Source organism: Dermacentor variabilis, chromosome 1, assembly GCF_050947875.1.
Source record: "Dermacentor variabilis isolate Ectoservices chromosome 1, ASM5094787v1, whole genome shotgun sequence".
Taxonomy (NCBI): domain Eukaryota; kingdom Metazoa; phylum Arthropoda; class Arachnida; order Ixodida; family Ixodidae; genus Dermacentor; species Dermacentor variabilis.
Window position 1 is genome coordinate 146,061,907 of NC_134568.1, and position 19,213 is coordinate 146,081,119.

Below are 19,213 nucleotides of genomic sequence, written 5' to 3' on the forward strand. Positions count from 1 at the left end.
CCAAAGGTGTGTGCTCAGGGGAAGCTTTAAGGAGGGGGAGGGGACGCGGCTTTCGCATCACGAAAAATGTCAAAAAAATCAATTTCTTTAAAATCACGTTTTCAGTTTCTATAACTCTTTTTCTATCTGATTCCGACCTATCATCACTATAAACCACGTAGAAGTGCTCTAAAAATTTGTTTTATCACCCAAGGTGGCAAAAAATTTCGCAGAAATCAAGAAAGAACAGCGTTTTTCAAGCCACAATATACCTGGAACGGCGCGACCAAATGTTTCCATCTTGGTCTCGTTGGAAAGCGCATTTCTCCATCTTCAAATATGCCGCTTGAGCTATCTCCTGCATACAGAAACAAGCACACAAGGAGCAAATGATTGAAGGTCGTGCCGGGGTCTGCGATGCCGGGGTCTGCAGCTATACATACGTTATGGAATCCCGAGGTGTCTGGCGTTCTCACCCGTACTCTTGGGACAAAGGAACAACAACACAGTAGTGCAAACAATCACAAGGGCATTTATTGCACTTTTCATAGACTAATGCTGCTAGACGAGTTGCTATCCACAAAACATGCCAATGAGCGCACAACAAACCAAGGAAGTCCGACTCACCGTGACCGGGTAGCGAGCGAATATGTTAGCCCCATGCTGGTCAGTAATGCCTGGTCGTTCACACATATAGTCACGCGAATGGTGGCGCGTTCCAATGATCCTATTCGTCCATTCTGGTGTAGGCCTCGCGAGACTGTCTCGCAAACGTCCTTGGTCTCGCAGAAGCATGGATCGGAGCATGCACGGAACATCCGCGCCTCTTGCCGAACCGGAGCCACAGAGGAAAAGCCTACTCCCTGCCGCGCCCAACCAACGTTTCCGATAAGTGGCGCTAGCATGGCCACACTCGCGCCATCTCTCGTAATGCACTGCTATCTGACCGACCACCGCCGGCACTAAGCTATGCGGAGAAGCCGGATTACAGGAGACGCGAGACATGCAGGCAAAACAATATATCAGGGGACGCGTGAGACTTGCGCATCCCCACAGGTGATGGTGGTCTCGTGATACAATGCATGTACTCACTATGACCATGCCACTGTAAGCTCAATCCATGAAGCATTTAACAGGATAATAGGGTAGGGAAGCTGAAAAGGACCCCCTGCATTCTAAGAAACACGACAGCAGCAGAGGACAAGGCTTTACCAACGTTTGAATGCAAAGCAGAGAATGAATGATGGAAGGGCCAATTAGGTGGGATACAGCAAGCTTCCAGCAGCATGATCATTTTGTGGCCTTCAGTGAATTCACAGGGATGACTGGCATACACAAGTGGGTTGTGGTACACCATGTTACGGCCATGTCGTGGTTCTGCTAGTCCAGCTTCATGTCCAAAGACGCACTGCACTTCGCAGTACAGCTTTAGACATGAAAAAAAGAAAAACTGGATTTCCATGTTGGTACTCCTTTAGCTTCACATTCCTCTTTAGCATTCTTTTAAGTAGGAGTGTGTGAATAGCAACTTTTGAGACAGAATCATAATCTTTGAGAAAGAATTGAATATGAATCTAATAGTGCCAGACGCAAATCGAACTGCGTACTTTTCAAATAGTGTGTTTTAGTTTGTTGTTTTTACACTCCGCTCAGCATCTCTACTCAGCACCAGAAAGGATTGGATTGGATGTGGAATGCAAGCTCGCTGGCTATCACATGGCGTTCCCTAAGTCGACGCTTTATTTGCCACTCGACAAAATGGGCCAGTAACGCATTACAAGTGCACGTCTAGCTACCTCATGGACAAATCATTTATGTACATTTGTTTTACTTTACAAAAGTGACCAACGTTCTTTAAAATTTTGTTTCACTTCCCTGAATTTGGCCAGAGGAAGCTGCTACTACGAAAGGTCCGACCCGCTTTGCTAAGCGCATAATTAAAATGTGGAAATCACCTGCCGCTTTGTTGTGGCTTAGCGAGGGTACTCTGAGCGGAGCAGACCGTAAGAATGCTCAACTAGTAAAACACTAATAGCCTTTTTCACAATAAAAACTTATGTTAACATGATAGCACATACATAATTTTAGCAAGATTATGTTACTACATTACATTGCAAATTATGTAGCACAAATTGAGCATTATGAACAAATCCTCACCTTGTTCACTTACTCCGGACTCTTTGGCAAGTGCAAATGATAGAGGTTTAGCCAGAAAAGTCTGGCGCCCTGAGCGCTATATTGTGCTCCACTAAGCAACTTATCATACTTTGTCTACTATGGCCACATAGTGAAATTTATCACGTTAGCGCCAATTTTATGTTTGATCATGCACAATGAAAATCAAATTAGACAAAATTCAAATCATTCAAAAAGTTTAAAATATTGACATCCTCTGCTTTTACATGTAGGGATGAAACATAGCTATTAGATGACAATAGGCAACACAATAACTATCCAAAGAAAAGAGGAAAGGCAGGGAGATCAAATGAACGAGTGTCCGGTTTGCTACCCTACACTGGGGGTAAGGGAAAGGGGAATAGAAAGAGGGAGAGGGAGCTCTCAGTGCACGTGGGAGGATGCACAGGGACCACCATAAGCAGTCTCTTAAACGAGTGCAAAACTATCCAAGCTATCCAGAGATGTCTATTAATGAGCAACTAATAGAATTGGTATTTTCCATCTTCTAAAATCAAGAATGTTCACCAAGCTGCAATTTGCACAGTCAACCACTGCAGTGCCCATGAACTTGTGCTGCTGCATTGTTATAGGGATGGAATACAAGAAATTGTTTTTATGCAGAAATTCAGTGCACATCAACGCTTAGCATACAAAACAGCCTTTTAGTACAACCCTCTCCCCCCCCCCCCACCCATTTTTTAGATAAAAAGAAACAATTTCCGAAAGACTGTGCAATAACATATAGTTATAGCAGTCTCTCTTATGGATTGCTCACTCATGATATGGGATATTAGGCATGAACTGAACATTTATTTTCAAATTTAAACACAGGAATGACTGCACAAATTTTAGTTACATGGAACCCAGCAAATTCACATTTGCCAAGAAACAGGATAGAGTGAATGTTGTATGGTGCCATTTTTCAGAGCACCAACCTTTAAACCAGGGTTAGGACAATCGTCTACCCAGATTTAGTGCCAATTTTTCTGGAACTCTCAAACAAGTTACCAAGCCAATTTTAAATACAAAGTCAAATTGACATGGAATCGCAGGCAAACATGTTATTTGTCTGAAGTTGGCAAGCAGCACTCAAAGTAAAGCAGTCATTAGCACTCCTAACACCACTTCCAGCAAAATAGTTTGTGCAGCCTGTTTCTTTGTACATGCGAGTACAAAAAAAAAAAATCTGTAGGATGCGCTTGAGAAGCAGCAGCCTTCAAAGAGCATGCACGCATGGCCTGACCCACAAAGCACTCCAACATTAAACAATTTTGCATGCAAAGGAAAAAGCAACCACCACTCATTGTCAGCAGAACATAAAATACTTGTCATTACCTAAGATACTTAGAACCAGACAGAGTGAAGAATTGAGATCAGAACATAGAGAGGAGTGGGGAAGAAATTGTAGCACTCGTTCCCTCCCCTCCTTCCCCTGGTCTGTCTTCATTTTCACCTTTTCCATTCTAGCCAGGAAATGAGGCTAATGTGGGACAGGTGTATTTGGGAGAATGCTGGGGGAAGCCTCTTCCCAGCAGTAGCATGACAAGGCTGCCAGCAGTGCACAAAGAAATTACTCTGATCTTTTCAGAGCAGCAATATTCACTTTAACCACATGGCAATTACAAAAAATCATGGTAGAGGTGTTCACCGTTGCAGGTATCATGCTTTTTCATTTTTTTAAGAACCACTGCTACTACTTATTGCAAGACATCCGCTCAGAATTTTTAGAAATGGACAGAAATGAACAAGCATATGGCAGGAAATTTTTGTCATAATTTTGTCTTTAGCATTTACAATTTTCGCAAATGGGGAATAGAAGCTACAGTCAGCAAAGACAATTGCAAAATAAAATAATTTATTACAAGGTATTTAAGGCGTTTCATCACTACTGTCAGTGATCACAAATGTTTTCTTCTTTAGACGTCTGCAAAACACCACATCATCAGAGCTTAATTCGAAGACATCCTCTTCATCCTCTGGAGACACAAAATGAACAGAAGTGTGGCTTGAATGAGCAGCTGAAGTTTGTTGCACCTTGAGGGGTGTCACATCCACTTCAGCATACTCTACCGACTTTGCAAGGGCCTCCTGGAAGGGACTTGGTGGCACCTTTTGGCATGATGATGGTGAAAATCGCTGTGGTGAGCCTACAAAAAATGGTGCAATTCGCTTGGGAGGAGTAGACAGTGGTGTACTGTGAAGCCTTGGCTGGCTGACAGATGGCTTGGCAGGAGATGAAACATTGCTTGTTGCCATTCCGGGCAATTGATTTTGCGGTGTGCCAAGATCTTTTTGTGTTGTTCTGGTATCACTGTCACGTTCCTTTTGCAGGATAGATGGAGAAAGCTGAAAGTGCTTTGCCTCTATCTGAATAAAGGATGAATTGCTGGGGGAATTCCACAAACGCTTCTTGATAAGCCTCTTTCCATGTTCCATGGTATGCAAATATTTGCTATGGGTCTCCTTATTGAGCTTCCCACTGCCTCCATTATCGCTAAAAGAGGATCTACATGCAGACTTTTGAGCACCTTTGTCAAAACTGCCTTGTAGAGTGGCCTTGCTAGTGGGGTTGTCTTCCCTTTCGTCTAAAGAAGGCGATTTGCTTTGTTCCGATGTGCTTTGTTTGTCCTGCACTTCAAGCAAGAACTCTGCAGGCGATTCATGCAGTTCTTGAAATGAACGGTCAGCCATTAGATTTTGTTCATCCCCGGTGTGGGGTTCCTTACCTGGCTGTTCAATATTCACAATTTCCACATCACACTTTGCGTCACTTCCAAGCTGATCTTCAGCCTTTGCAAAAACTCTGTTGTCAGCTGTGCTCAAAGCAAGAAAACCTTGCTTCTCCATCTTGGAACTTGCAGTAGTGTCCACTTCTTCCAGAGAGTATGACGACTCCTCATCTGTGTCTATCACAATAGAATCCATATCTTCATTAGATGAAAAGAGCTCTTCCTCAGAATCATCAACTATGATGCTATCACCATTTTCTGAGGTCACAAAAGTCATGCTAGCCAATGACTTGTTAAGCAAGTCGACACCATCAATGTGGACATCATCATCAGGCACCACCAAAGCCTTGTTCCACTTGGACGACATACCGTCACCTGGGTCGTTGGGCACACCAGGCAACAGATTCCTCTTAGGTGACTTTGCTTGCTGCTCTGTTGGTCGAACTTTCACAGCATTGTTGATGGGCACAGTGTAGAATTCCTTGTTTTTAATCTCCTTTAGTACCATGTCACTTTCTACTGTGATCATATGTTGTGCCATCCTGGCACGCTCCTCTACACGCTCTATTTCTCCAGGCACGAATTCATCTTTCGCATTTTCCTGAGATTCCTCGGAGAACATAAGGTCATGATGACTGACCCCAAAGATGTTCTTCATTTGCAAAAGAGCAATGTGATCTTCAAGAGCAGGGTTCGTGTCTTTGTTCCATGAGTGCATTTGAGAAAGCTGAACCTGTGTGCCAGAGTAGTTCGGGTTTTCAAGAGCAAAAAGTTCCCTTAACTCTTGCTTTGTGAAATAGCGGATGGGGTCTCTTTGTTTCCCCGTTGTTTGCTTTATGATAGAATCTTTAAATATCTGGCGGCGATAGATCTTTTCCTCAACTGTACTGCATGTTATCAAGCGATAAACCACAACATTCTTTTGTTGCCCTATGCGATAAGCACGGTCGACAGCTTGAGCGTCCGTGGCTGGGTTCCAGGATGGGTCATAAATAATGACCCTGTCAGCAGAAGTCAAAGTGAGCCCAACACCTCCAACCTGAGTCGTAAGTAGAAACACATCAGCATTGTCCTTGCTTTGAAACTGTGTGACTATACGGTCACGTTCACAGAGTTTGCTGATTGTACCATCAAGTCGAGTAACTCTGAAGCTTCTGTGAATGAGAATTCGATTAATAATGTCCAAGATCTTCCTTGACTGAGAGAAAAGAAGTGTACGATGACCTTCAGCTCTGAGAATTGTCAAAAGCTGCAAAACAAACGTCATCTTTCCAGACTCTTCAAGCAGATCATCATCTGATACATCACCAATGGACATTGACGTTCCTTCTTCCCTTTGAAGAAATTCTTCAATTTCTTCTCTTGTCATGTCGTCATACATACCCATTTGAACACATGCTCGCTTTGAAAGAAGTCTCGGATGATCACAAATTTTTTTAAGCACAGTGAGTTGCACAAGGGGCGACTTTTTGGTCATGAGGGTATTGGCTACTTCATCAGACTCAAGGAACTCTCGATATATTTTCTTCTGTAGCTCAGACAGGTATATCCAAATGACAAGGTCATTTTTTGTTGAAGTGAATGTCAGCTTAGGGCGCAAAGAAGCCTCGTCGCCTTCGCTGTTCTCTTTGTTCTCAAGCACTTCTGCCTTTGTTCTCCTCAAAAAGTATGGCTTTATCAAGTTCCGTAGCTGATCTGCTATCGTAGCGCCTAAAAGTCTCTCTCCTGTAGTGGCATCTTTTTCACGTGCCCTGTTGATAGGATTCTCATATTGATTCTTAAATGTTGTCGAAGAGCCCACAAGTGCACCTTGATGTGCAAAGTTGAAGAGTGCCCACAGTTCTTGAAGATTGTTCTGGACGGCTGTACCTGTGAGCACAAGCCGGTGCTTAGCTGGAATCTCGTAGATGGCTTTTGTTGTTTTCGTCTGGTTTTTTATCTTGTGGCCTTCATCAAGAATCAGATAGCACCACACAAACTGTTGGCCATTTTGGGTGCAAAATGCTTCCTTGCTTGTTTGTGCCATGCCATAGCTTGTCAAGAGGACACCACCACGTCGCTGCACCCTGGCCAAGTTTCTCTCTCGCTCTTTTTTGGACACCGAGTGGTATTCATACACATTGACACCTGGTGCCCATGCTTCAAATTCTTTTTTCCAGTTGGCAATTAGGGACACAGGCATAATAATTAAGACACTCTTAATCATTTCGCCGTCAAACATGCCTGAAAGAAAGGCAACAACTTGTATAGTTTTGCCCAAGCCCATGTCATCTCCAAGAACACCACCACGCTTGTTTAAGTGCAACCCCCACATCCAGAGCAAGCCCTCTTTTTGGTACGCATACAGCTTTTTTTCGATGGCTTGGTAAAGGAAGAATCCTTTACCGATTTCAATCATGCCTGTGTCACAATCTTCTTGGTCGTCTTCATTCTTCAAAAACTCTCGCATTTTTTCCATCTTGGCTTGCAGACGATCATCAGCCTGGCACTCAACAGCTCTTTCAAAAGCCTGCAGTGCTCCATGGACGTTTCCTTCCTTCAGCAGCTTCTTTCCTGAAAGAGTTGATTATGAAACATTTAAATGAACAACAATTTTTAAAGGCTCTGTCTATTCTTACGACAGTCGTTAGAATTTCTGTTTATAATTTCTCACGGCAGTCACCTCCCACTGGCTGCCTAAGAGAATGTGGTGAACTGTCGATAGAATATAAACATGTTTTTAGTTTGCATGAGCCGAGATCGCGCCCAGCTCTAAAAAGAGCCTCTTGTGTGCACCTTTTCATTTTATGGCTGGCCCACGGGCACAGCACTTTATGCCTGATAATTCAGCCACTATCACTTATAAAGGGTGCTTCAGCTTCCATAGAAAATTATGGACAGAAATTCTTGCAAGGTTCTGACTGGTGTGTTGCAGAAGTCTGTTGCCAGACCCCAAGGCATTGGCAAACAAAGCCTCAGGAGAGTACCCGAGAAAATAAAGCAGGCAGCGCCAAAACTCCAGAGCACCTAAGGGGCAACGGGGGTATCAAAGCTGGACCCAGGGAGATCCACAGGCTAGGGCTGCTGAGGCAGGAGCATGGGGGGGGGGGGTTCGCATACAGTATACACCACCAGTATCTGGAGGATTCAGCAAGCTCCTAACCTACAGACAAGTCCAGGTTCCAGCTTTGGTGTCCAGGAAACACCAAAGCGGCACATTTTTTTTTAATACTTATAATTGTGAGAAAATACAAGATTGTTCTTTGAGTTCTTGCCTTCTTCAGTAGAAATTATGGCACTGAAATTAGCATAAGTAATAAATAAAAATTATCTTTAAGAAGTCAGAAAGAAAACCCCCAAAAATAATTCATTGCTTGCAAATGAGGCTCTTGTAGCAGTCCTCATGGGCCCCCATGCAGGCGTCGCTGCAGCTTGTGCACTGAATTCATACAGAACATCCACAACTTGCATACCAAGCACTGCCAGTGTGATTTGGTGCAGGTCTTGTGGATGGCGAAACACCGTTTCTTCATGTGCATGTTAACTGAATAGGTGTTATTGCATTTGTTTTCTTTAGCCTTCGTCAATTTTTACTTTTCTCGGTGAGCAAGCCTTCAGAACTCCTGGTGCTCACCTCTGCATTATTTGCTTTAGCTTTTATTATTGTTGGCACCAGAGAAACTTCATGGAAGTTTTTATCACTTTCTGTAATTATTGGTTTTTACGTGCCAAAGCCACAATATTATCACGAGGCAAGCCGTAGTGGGGGACAACCTGGACAACCTGGGATTCTTTAACGTGTACCTAAATCTAAGTACACGGGCGTTTTCGCATTTCGTCCCCATCGAAATGCGACTTTCAGTAGGCTCAACATGCTGTCCCGAACGCCTCTACGACGTACGAAAAACTTTAATCGCAGTTCAAATAAAACGGGTCCGCTGATGGACGTTCAAGTGCTCGTTGCATGCTATTTTCGGCGAAAGCAGCATTGTATGTCTTTTTCTTGTAAGCCTGGATTGTGCTAGACAAAAAGACGGAAATTATATGGAGGGGCAACCAGCAATTATTGAGCTCCATAATCAGGATATTAGGGCTCACGAAACCTTCCATGGCGCATTTTGCCCGTCTTAAAGAAAAACAGGAACTTTCGTTAACTGATAAGACAAAAACAGTACAGGGACTGCAGTGTACTCGCTCGAAATATTGAGCTGATTTCTCGCTATTTATAGGGGGCCACTAGAATAAAGAAACAGAAATCGCGGACACTCGGACCGTGCAAGCGATCTTTCGCGCGACGGCGAGGCAACGAGATCACAAGCAACGCAATGGAAATGACTGCCCCATCCACTCGTCGCCTACAAGTCGAACCCCATGCGAGCGACGTCTCCTCGGTGTTGCCATTACCTCTTATGTCAATTGCCTAATCACGAGATTTCTAGTAAAGCAAATTGGACATGGAGGCACATCTGCACGCAAAATATCAAGCCACTTAGATGGCGCAGTTAGAATATAGGGAGCGGCAAGTTCAAAATGACGCGTTTTGTCCCGTCTCACCCCACATTCGCAAATTCTGACTTGTCTCGCAGCCTGGCAGCTCGATTTACGCACTTATGAAACGCCAGTCAGGTTCTTCAGACGCGACGTTTGGGACAATGTACGCGACGAAAGAAAGCGCGCCGGGACTACGGCAACAGCAGTCAGAACCTTGCTACAACATCTATGTTACTTACCTTCAGACTTGTGACGCTTGAAAAGCGAGTCGGTTTCTCCAGCCGAAGCCATCATTTAGCTGACCGAGGTGGTAATGTCAGCGAGACTTTGCTACACAAGCTTTGGCCTGCATATCTTTTAGGGCGAGCGTTTTTAGTCTTTTTGCACTAACCGCCAGTCCGCCTCACGGGCCAGCGCCGGTCCGCGCGGTCCGAGCTTGCGCGCGCCTTTCGCCGCTAGGTGAAAGCAGTGAAGGCGATAGCGATGATGGCTGTGCGCCTCGTAACAGGGCAACGGATCACGAATCGCTTTTACCCTTCAAAATCGTGCTTTATTTAAATATATTTTATGTTTTGATAATTTAGGAATCTGTAGGCATTCAACATTGTGGTGCCAGTCGTTTGTGCGCAGGCGCGAGTAAGAGCTGGCGCGAGAGAGAAAATCTGGGGGCTTTTGCTCCTTGAATATATGGGGTGATACCCAGGGTCGACGTTATTCGGGTCCTGGGCATGTTTGTAGAATTCAACGGCGGCAACGGAACTGCTTTCCTCCTCGTTCGCAGAATCGGAAACTGGCATCGAGGCATGAAGGAAAACAATCTTGTCAGCTCAGGCTGATCAATGCCTTCGTACTCTGCCACCTCACGTACACGATTTCTATATGCACAACTGGCTCAGAGCGGAGCGAGACAAGCTCAACGTTCTCATCAACAAAGTAGTCAAGAGGGCTCATAGAGGGCTCTTGGGCTACCCATCAGGACACATACCGAGGATCTCTTGAAGCTGGGGGTACATAACACCGCCGAGGAGATTGCCGAAGCCCAAGAACGCGCGCAACTCACTCGCCTGACCACCACTGCGGCAGGTAAACGCATACTCGAAGAGCTGGGTTACCACCCTGCGGGATTCCCGATGGTCAGTACCCCGATCCCTAGGTGGATTCGAGACAAGTTCGTAGTGGCCCCTGTGCCCCGAAACGTCTATCCCGTCCACAACGACGCCAGGCCAGAGCAGCAGCCATCCTCAAACAGATCAAGCAACACGACATTAGAGCAAGCTTCGCCCACGCCGCGGAGTACAGTGACGGGAAGACCTTTGCCGTCGTTGTGGTCGACTCGAACGGCAAAATTTCCAATAGCGCCTCGATTCGCACTTCAGACCCCGGATTCGCCGAGCAAGTCGCCCTCGCCCTGCTAGACGGTCGTGGGTCGGAGATATATAGCGATTCCAAAACGGCAGTTAGGGCTTTTCAGAAGGGTTGGATCGCCAAGTAAGCTGTTCGTCTTCTTAGCGTCTCGAGTCGATATGGTCTCACAAACCATTCAATTCAATGGTTTCCCGCTCACGTAGGGTCAGTCGAGGGTGCTCCCCCGAACCTCGATGAGTCGCTCACGAGACTGCGCGTGACCTCACCGACCGCGCTTCCTCTATAAGGAGCACTGACTCCCCTCCTCTCTACGGTAACAGGGACGCTCTTGGAGTAGGGACTCCCTCAGTTTCCTTCCTCCATGCAGGAAGGGCTGTTTCGTAGACGTCATTTTGACGATGCGTGACGTTGCGCTGGACCGCCATTGCTGAGATTTTCCGCCATAATTTGTGGTGTGACAAGCCTCGCGAATTATGCTAATGAGCAGCCATATGCAAAGGAAGCCGAAAGGAATGCGTATCGCCGCATTTTCCCCGTCGTTTGGCGCGGTGAAAATCTTTTGTTCATAACGCGTGGTCATAGTATTTGTATCGCTCTAGGGTGGTGTTAGCATTTGTGTTTGGGGCCATCATTTTTTAAAAGAACGCGTTTATACGAAATAATATATTGGTCGAGCATAGCAAACTTTCGGCAATGTGTCCACTTTTCACTGCTGCATTTGTAATGTAATCAAGATTAATGCCTTTTCGCGCAATCAAAAGTTATTACAATAGGCAGAGTCATATATTCAAGTGAGTGAGTTAAGAAACTTTATTGCAGGTCTGGCGAGGATGCGAACTTGTCCAACACCCTCTAGGAGGTGTTGACTTGTCGCGCACCAGGCGTCGGGACCGGCAGGTCTAACCCGGTCGCGGGCACGCCGGACGGCCAGGATTTGCTTTTCTAGAGCGGGGCTACGCAGAAGCGAGTCCACTGAACTTGGGGTACGTCGACCCGCACTCCCAGAGCATGTGAGCTAGAGTGGAGGTCTGCCCGCACGACGGGCAGACGTCGTCGCGATACACGTCGGGGTAAGCCTCGTGGAGAGCGGACAGACACGGATATGTGCTGGTCTGTAGAAGCCTAAGCGAAACGGCTTGCGCCCTATTCAACTTGGGGTGAGAGGTTGGAAAGACCCTTCTGGACATGTAGAAATATTTAATAATCTCGTTGTGAGTAGCGGCAGCGTCCAACACCTCCTATGTTGCCTACCCACTCCGCGCGCTAGGAGAAAAGTGTGGAGGAAATGACGTATAGGTTCTCCTTATTCTTTCTGTTTCTTTTATTTCTTTGCTGTAGCGGCCACTAGCCACGCCTTTCGGGCCATAATGGCGGCTTTGTTATTGTTCTGTGCGCTCACACGTGTTGCTTCGTAGGTTTCGTACCACCGTGGCAAAGGCGCCGTGCGGGCAGGTTTGCTTTGGTCTCCGTGTTTTGTTGCGCTGCGTTATCTGGGCCGTGCTCTACCGGATGTTGCTGTGGCCAGGTGGGACAGGAGGAACTAAAGTTCGTGAAATGAACGCGTATGCAACGCTGTACGCAATGTACCGCGCCACGGCAATGGCAACGGCCGATGGAATATCCGCGGGAAATTTTGCCCTCTTTGGCGGAATCATGTTAACGTGCTAACGATTGTTTAGTATTGCTGCGGAGCGCGCGGGTCCGAGCAGCACGGTTGCGCGCAGCGCGGCGTGGTTTCGCGAGAAATGTAAACAAGAGAGGAGAGCTGGCCCGATAGGCGGAGCAACGCCAACTTCCGGCTTCACTTTAGCTTCACAAAGAGTGACGTCAGGGCCAGTGGCGTAGCCAGAAATTTCGTTCGGGGTGGGAGGGGAGGAGGGGGGCTCACGTTGGAGCTTGGTCTCCTCACATAATTTGTCGAGGGATCAAATACATGAATCATAACTGCATTGCAATTGCCAAAGATGCTGCAAACAAATTCTTGAACGCTACACACTGTCAAGACAAATAAAATATGTATTTTTTCATAAAATACTGTATTCTTATGTCCTGAAATTGTGCCAAAAATAACTGATATCAATGCTTCCATGCATGTTGTTTGTCTATTTATTCAGAAAGAAAATATCACACGAACTTTAGAACTATATCAATGCGAAACATGCAAAAGAGTGCATGCCGCTGATATGATAAATGTAAAGCCCATGAAATGAACATGTTGAGGACAAATATGTTAATGATACTTTGTCATTCGAAAGCCTTGTTTACCTTTTTGTACATATGCAACGGCCAGGGAAAAATCTCAGTGGCGCTGTCCTTCATTCCAATGTAGTGCGCAGGAGCAGCTGTCACTGGTTGCGTATTGTACTTGCACCGAAATCGTAGTCGCAACAGAGATCTCATATAAGAAGCAGCAGTTTTGCAAAATATACATTAGAAATTCGAAGTACAATGGAATACACAAATGCCAAGATAAAGATTGATAAAAAGCAAAAAAAAAAGAAGTTTCCCAGGAAACAAAGTTCACTGCATGTATCCACAAAACCTCGCAACAAGATATTTAAATATACGCTTATGTAACCAATAAATCTACGTATGTAAGCAAAAGTCACTTTATACAGGGTGTTTCAGGTAATTTTAGCCAGAGTTTAAAAACATGCCGATGCACTCTAAGACGACGCGACCAAGTGCATGTTGCTAACTTATGTACGTAGTGTGTCACGCTATATTTTGTATTTTGCTTAATTAGATTTTTAGTCAAGATTAATAAGCCAACTTCTGAAGTAACGAAGTTAGGAAAAGAATTCCATTTAGAAAATTGAAGGGCGGTTTGCAAAACGTCCGAATAAACAGTTTCTGTCTTTCTTTCTATATATATATATTACGCGTAACAAGAAAAAAATCTGCTAGCATTTTTCCGTACCAACTTGGAAATAGAACTGTCCTCGAAGTCGACAAATACAAATACCTTGGCGTTACCCTCAACAATAAGCTTACATGGTCAACTCATATCTTGGATGTTTGCTCAGCTGCGCAAAAAAAACTGTGGTTCATAAAAAGAAAGCTTAAAAACGCGCCTGTAAGGACTAAAATGTTAGCCTACAATGCAATAGTGAGATCAAAGTTAGAATATGCTTCCGAACTCTGGGACCCGCATACCATGAAAGACACAAAAGAACTTGAGCGAGTACAGAGAAAAGCAGTGAGATTTATTTACGGGAAATATGCCAGGAAGGATTCGCCGTCCTCAATAATGTTACAAAATAGAATACAGAGACTCGAAATACGCAGAGAAATTAATCGTCTTGTACTACTACATAACACTCTTTCTGGAAAAAATAATATGACACTACCAGCTTCCATATGTAGGCCTACGAGGAGAACACGACACAGTCATGAGTATTTGCTTGCACCGATCTTCGCGAAAACAAACGCTTACAAGTACAGTTGTTTCCCTCGAACGGTGAACGATTGGAATTTACTTCCCATTAGTGTATTTCAGTCTAAAGATTTCATGGCTGCATTGCAAAATCATTTTTGTGCAAGTTAGCGATGTTGACGTTATCATTTGTGATTCTTTAGTGCATTATGTTCATTTCATGTTGCATTGTATACGCTTTTCTGTGTTTTCTTGTTTGTGATATGCCCCTCCTGCTTGGGCCAAAGTATTGGCCTGCAGTATTATTAAATAAAATAAAAATAAATATATATATATTAGGTATTAGTATATTTCAGCTTACTGATGATGCCCGCGAACTACAAAACTAGTGACATGCCCGCTTGCGCGTCGTGATTGCACTGCTCCCCAACGTTCCGCGCACAAACAGCCATAGGCGCGGTACCACTTAAATGGCGACAGGGCAACCACGTAGGCATCGGCTGTGCCGTTTACGCCAGCGATGTGCTCCCCTCGCGAAAGTTCGTTGTAGCGATAAGCAGACGCAGCGGTTACCGCTTGTGCTGCCGGAAGCAACAGGTCCGTCATTTCGCGATAGCTTTAAGCAAATTGAACATCCCTAAATAAAAAAAAAACTAAGTTTTCAGAAGGCTGAAAATGGTGGAATAAGAGTATCATTAGTGACCGGACGCGGTCTTTCACTGAATTTACGTTTATTTTCCATGCGCTTTCACAGCAAGCGCTCGAAGAGGTCACCTTCTGCAGCGATACAACATTGGGATCTTCTGAGAACGCTTGCTGTCGCTGCCTTAATTGAGCACCGTCGGTGAAATGCTGTGGCAGACTTCAATTATCTTCTCCTTTAAGGCTTCTGGAGTCGTCGTTTCCGTCGTGTATACGTGATCCTTAATATAGCCCCAGAAGAAAAAGTCAAGAGGGTTGAGGTCGGATGACATTGCCAGCCACAGCACAGGCCCGTTTCTCCCTATCAATTGCCCTGGAAAAGTAACATCAATGCTTGCTGGTGCTTGACTGTCGTGCTTGACTGGCCCGTCGTGCTGACACTACAATGCGTCAAGCTGGGATTGTGGCATGTTGCAGCAGAAGTCTTCAACCTGCGCTTTGAGGAACTGACATAACTCGTGCCGGTCAGAGTGTTGTTAAAAAAATTGGGCCAATGACTGTGCTGTCATATATTCCGCACCAAACGTTAAAAGACCACTGATATTGGCGGCGGGATATTCCTAGCCAGTGGGGATTTTTCTCATTTCTATAGTGGGCGTTGTGGATATTTACTTGGCAATTTGAGGAAAAATTCATCTCGTCATTCCGGATACCTTGGTGAGAAAGTCAAAATCCTACTCCTCCAGAATCAAAATCCAATTCTCAAAGTTGAGTCTCTTTTGAAGATCCCTTGACGCCAGGCATTGATGCCACTGCAGGTGATAAGGGTGCAGTCCAGCTGTTTTCAATATCATCCAGGCAGTTGAGTTGGACACACCGAGCTGTGCGCCACGCGACGCGTGCTAGCGTGTGGATTAGCCGCCGTGAAAGACAAAACGTTGGAGCGAACCTCATTATTTATAAATGAAGCTGTCTGCCTCTTTCTTGTGAAGCTGCCGGTTTGCTTCAGCAACTCGTAGGTGTTGAATATTGTCATCGGGCTCAGTCGCGTACCCGGGTGCCAGCTTCGAAATATTCTTGCAGCCTGCCGTCTCTGTCGGCTTGCAGCTACTAGGGCAAGGGTCGTGTTTGCTTTTTCCTCGTTGGAAAAAGGCATCACGAAATTGCTCGCGCTTTAGCGGCCGATGCACGATAGTCTGTTTATCGCTGTCTGGAATTAGCACCTACCACTACAACCACGTCCATCAGTCGCTTTACACAGCACAGGAGATAACGGTTGCTAGCTTAAATCGAACAACCAACGCTTGCGTCGCTGCTCTGTCGCTTTTTAAGTGGCAGCTAGTGCACCTATAGCTGTTTGTGCGCGGAAAGCTTGGGAGCAGTGCAATCACGACAGCCATGTCACGTTGTGTTTTGTGTATTTCGCGGGAATCCGCAGTGAGCTGAAAAACACTAATATTTAATAGATAGAAAGACAGAAACTGTTTATTCGGACGCTTTGCAAAGCGTTCTGAAACTTTCTAATTCTAATTTTTTTCCTAGCTTCGTTGCTTCAGAAGTTAGTGAATAATCTTGACTGATTTTCTAGTTAAACAAAATAGAGAAATAGCTACACAGTGCATACAAAAGTGAGATACATGCATTTGGTCCCGTCGTCTTAGAGTGCATCGGCATATTTTTAAACTCTGGCTAAAGTTAGCTAAAACACCCTGTATAATGCGTCAAACAAGGCAACTAAACATGTTGCGCGATCACAGATTCGCAGATCACGGAATCCTAAGGCCCGCACCTCCCCTCCCTCCACTCCTCCGATGCAGCGCGCGCGACGGAAGGTGGCACACTTCCTTCCCGCTTTTCCCCGTTGCGTACACAAGACTGACCCACCATCGTCGGCTTCCCCCTCCACCCCCCCCCCCCACCTCCCGCTACGCTTTCACTCGCACATACAGCATGCGGCGCGCGCTGACGATGTTATCGCCCTTGGACTTCATACGGAACACGACGGCGACGACAGGAATGCGCCTTGAGTGTCCACCTAATTGCTATCGCAACAATATAGTAAGAGTATCCGGCAAGTGAAGAGTCCTATGGCCCATTACTTTTCGCAAAAGTAGTAACAAAATCGAACTTCCAGCATGCGACAATTTGCTGCGCGGCAACAATGTCTTTTGTGTGTGTGGGGGGGGGGGGGGGGGGGAGGGCAACGAAATGAAGAAACGCGAAGCATCTTGGCCACAATCGAATGCCTACTTGGGGCACCTAATGTAGCTACCTAAGGAATATCCAAGAAAACGTGAGACGCTTGGTCCACAGAGAAGCATATGCATGCTGCTCGTTATCCTACACTGGCGAGGTAAGACTTTCTGTAAACGTTGCGATAACATCGAAACGATGGTGATGCCCTCAAACGAACGCGTTGCAATCTGTCGAGTCCCCACAATGGTGACGGCGAGCGACCATTGCTTCTTTTTTCTCGTCTGCTAGCCAGAAAGCGTCCAAAACTTTCCGAGGCAAAAATCCGCTCGGCCGGAGAAAAACGAACGCGCACCGCAGTGCGCCGCGCGGTTGTCAGGGCAACACATGAAAACGCATAACCTCTGGCTGGCTCTGGTAGCCCGCGGGTAGCGAGAACAAAAAAAAAATTGGAGAGGCTCAATGTGTCCTCGCGAATAAAATTCAAAGTAGAAAAAATAAATAAGAACGCAGTTACCTTTGCTGGCTTTAGTGTCTTGACATGGATGCTTTGGTGCAGGTGAAAAAGATGTTGATATTGTTTTCTGTGACATGATGCCAAATATGAACCATCAGAACGCTTCGTCTCATCGGACCTCGCTGCGTGCTTTCCAACTGGTCTGATAGTGTATTGATTTGGCTCGTTTCGTTGTATGGTGCGATGTACGACTTTAGAAAAGTAAATGCAGCTTTGGCATCAAATGTTAATAAGAACATTAAACCCACAAAGATCCGGAATTGAAAATGTAAAGCACGACTTTGGAAATATCAATGCACCTTTCGCATCAAAACATTATGTGATCTTTATACCTCTAAAGTTTCTTAATTGAAATCCATGCGCTCCGTAGATTCTGCGGCCTCTGCGAGATGCCGCGGCGGGCCCGCTCGCCATCAAAGCGCCCTTGTAACTTTGTGATCGGGTGGGGATCTTTGCGTTATGTGACTCCAGGTGCATGGCCGTCGCCACGAAATTCAGCCCGAGTTCGCAATCTTCGCGCCGAAATGTTTTTTCGGGCGCCAAAAATACATTCTAAAGAAAATCCAGAATGATCTCCGGCGCCGTGGGTTGTTTTGATTGGCGGTGCATCACAGCCCGGAAAAATTTCGGGGGGGGGGGGGGGGGGCTGAAGCCCCATAAGCCCCCCCCCCCCCCACTGGCTACGCCCCTGGTCAGGGCCTCTACTGAGGTTCCTTCCTCCGTGCCTTCCTGTGACGCTCCTCACGGGATATTCCTTCAGTCAATCAGCAAACTGGCATGGCACATATCTTGTATCGCCACCACATATTCGCGAAATTGCAGATGCATTGCACTGGCAATGGTACGCTACCAATGGTACACTGGTACGCTACCGGTCACATTCTTTTTGAATCGCTAACGTCGCAATATAGCTGCCAAGGACCAAAAAAATGTAGTAGTCCATAAAATTTGCTGCTTTACGTCACGTTTCGTCATCTTGATGAAAACTCAAAATTGCACTTTGCGAAACTTCCGCCTCCCGGCACAAATTTCAAGGCACATGACCTCTCGACAGCCAATCAGAAAGTAAACATGGCGGATAATGGCGGCCATCATGGAGGAAGGAAACTGAGGAGAAGCCCTACCCCCTCCGCGCGCTAGAAGAAAAGTGTGGAGGAAGTGACGTGTAGGTTCTCCTCTTTTTTGCTGCTTTTTTATTTTCTTGCTGTAGCGGCCACGCCTTTCGGGCCACAATGGCGGCTTTGTTATCGTTCTGTGCGCTCACACGTGTTGCTCCGTAGGTTTCGTACCGTGGCAAAGGCGCCGTGCGGTCAGGTTTGCGTTGGTCTCCGTGTTTTGTTGCGCTGCGTTATCTGGACCGTGCTCTACCGGATGTTGCTGTGGCCAGGTGGGACAGGAGGAACTAAAGTTCGTGAAATGAACGGCGCATGCAACGCTGAACGCAATGTACCGCGCCACGGCAATGGCAACGGACGAAGGAATATCCGCGGGAAATTTTGCCCTCTTTGGCGGAATCATGCTAACGTGCTTTACGATTGTTTATTATTGCTGCGGAACGCGCGCGTCCGAACAGCGCGGCGTGGTTTCGTGAGAAATGTAAACAAGAGAGGAGAGCTGGCCCGATAGGCGGAGCAACGCCATGAGCAACGCCAACTTCCGGCTTCACTTTAGCTTCACAAAGAGTGACGTCAGGGCCTCTCCTGAGTTTCCTTCCTCCGTGGAAACCATGGAGGAAGGAAACTGAGGAGAGGCCCTACCAACACC

The 19,213-nt window shown here is 46.0% G+C and overlaps 2 protein-coding genes across 5 annotated transcripts in view; both read right to left on the reverse strand.

Annotated features, from left to right (window-relative positions):
• Positions 1–19,213, reverse strand: part of LOC142585994 (uncharacterized) — a 330,876-nt gene that overhangs the window by 286,249 nt on the left and 25,414 nt on the right. For 3 of the 4 annotated variants that reach the window (XM_075697173.1, XM_075697194.1, XM_075697184.1), the window contains one exon: positions 252–337. The exons of the other annotated variant lie outside the window; for it this stretch is intronic. In XM_075697173.1, coding sequence (XP_075553288.1) covers positions 252–337 — 86 coding nt within the window. Of the gene's footprint in view, positions 1–251; positions 338–19,213 lie in introns of those variants that run through there. 4 annotated transcript variants of the gene reach the window in all.
• Positions 3,991–9,816, reverse strand: LOC142586013 (DNA excision repair protein ERCC-6-like). The gene is made up of 2 exons (XM_075697231.1): positions 9,596–9,816; positions 3,991–7,439 (listed from the first exon to the last, which is right to left on the reverse strand). Exons 1-2 carry the CDS (start codon positions 9,648–9,650, stop codon positions 4,027–4,029), a joined length of 3,468 nt encoding a protein of 1,155 aa, XP_075553346.1. The 5' UTR covers positions 9,651–9,816; the 3' UTR covers positions 3,991–4,026.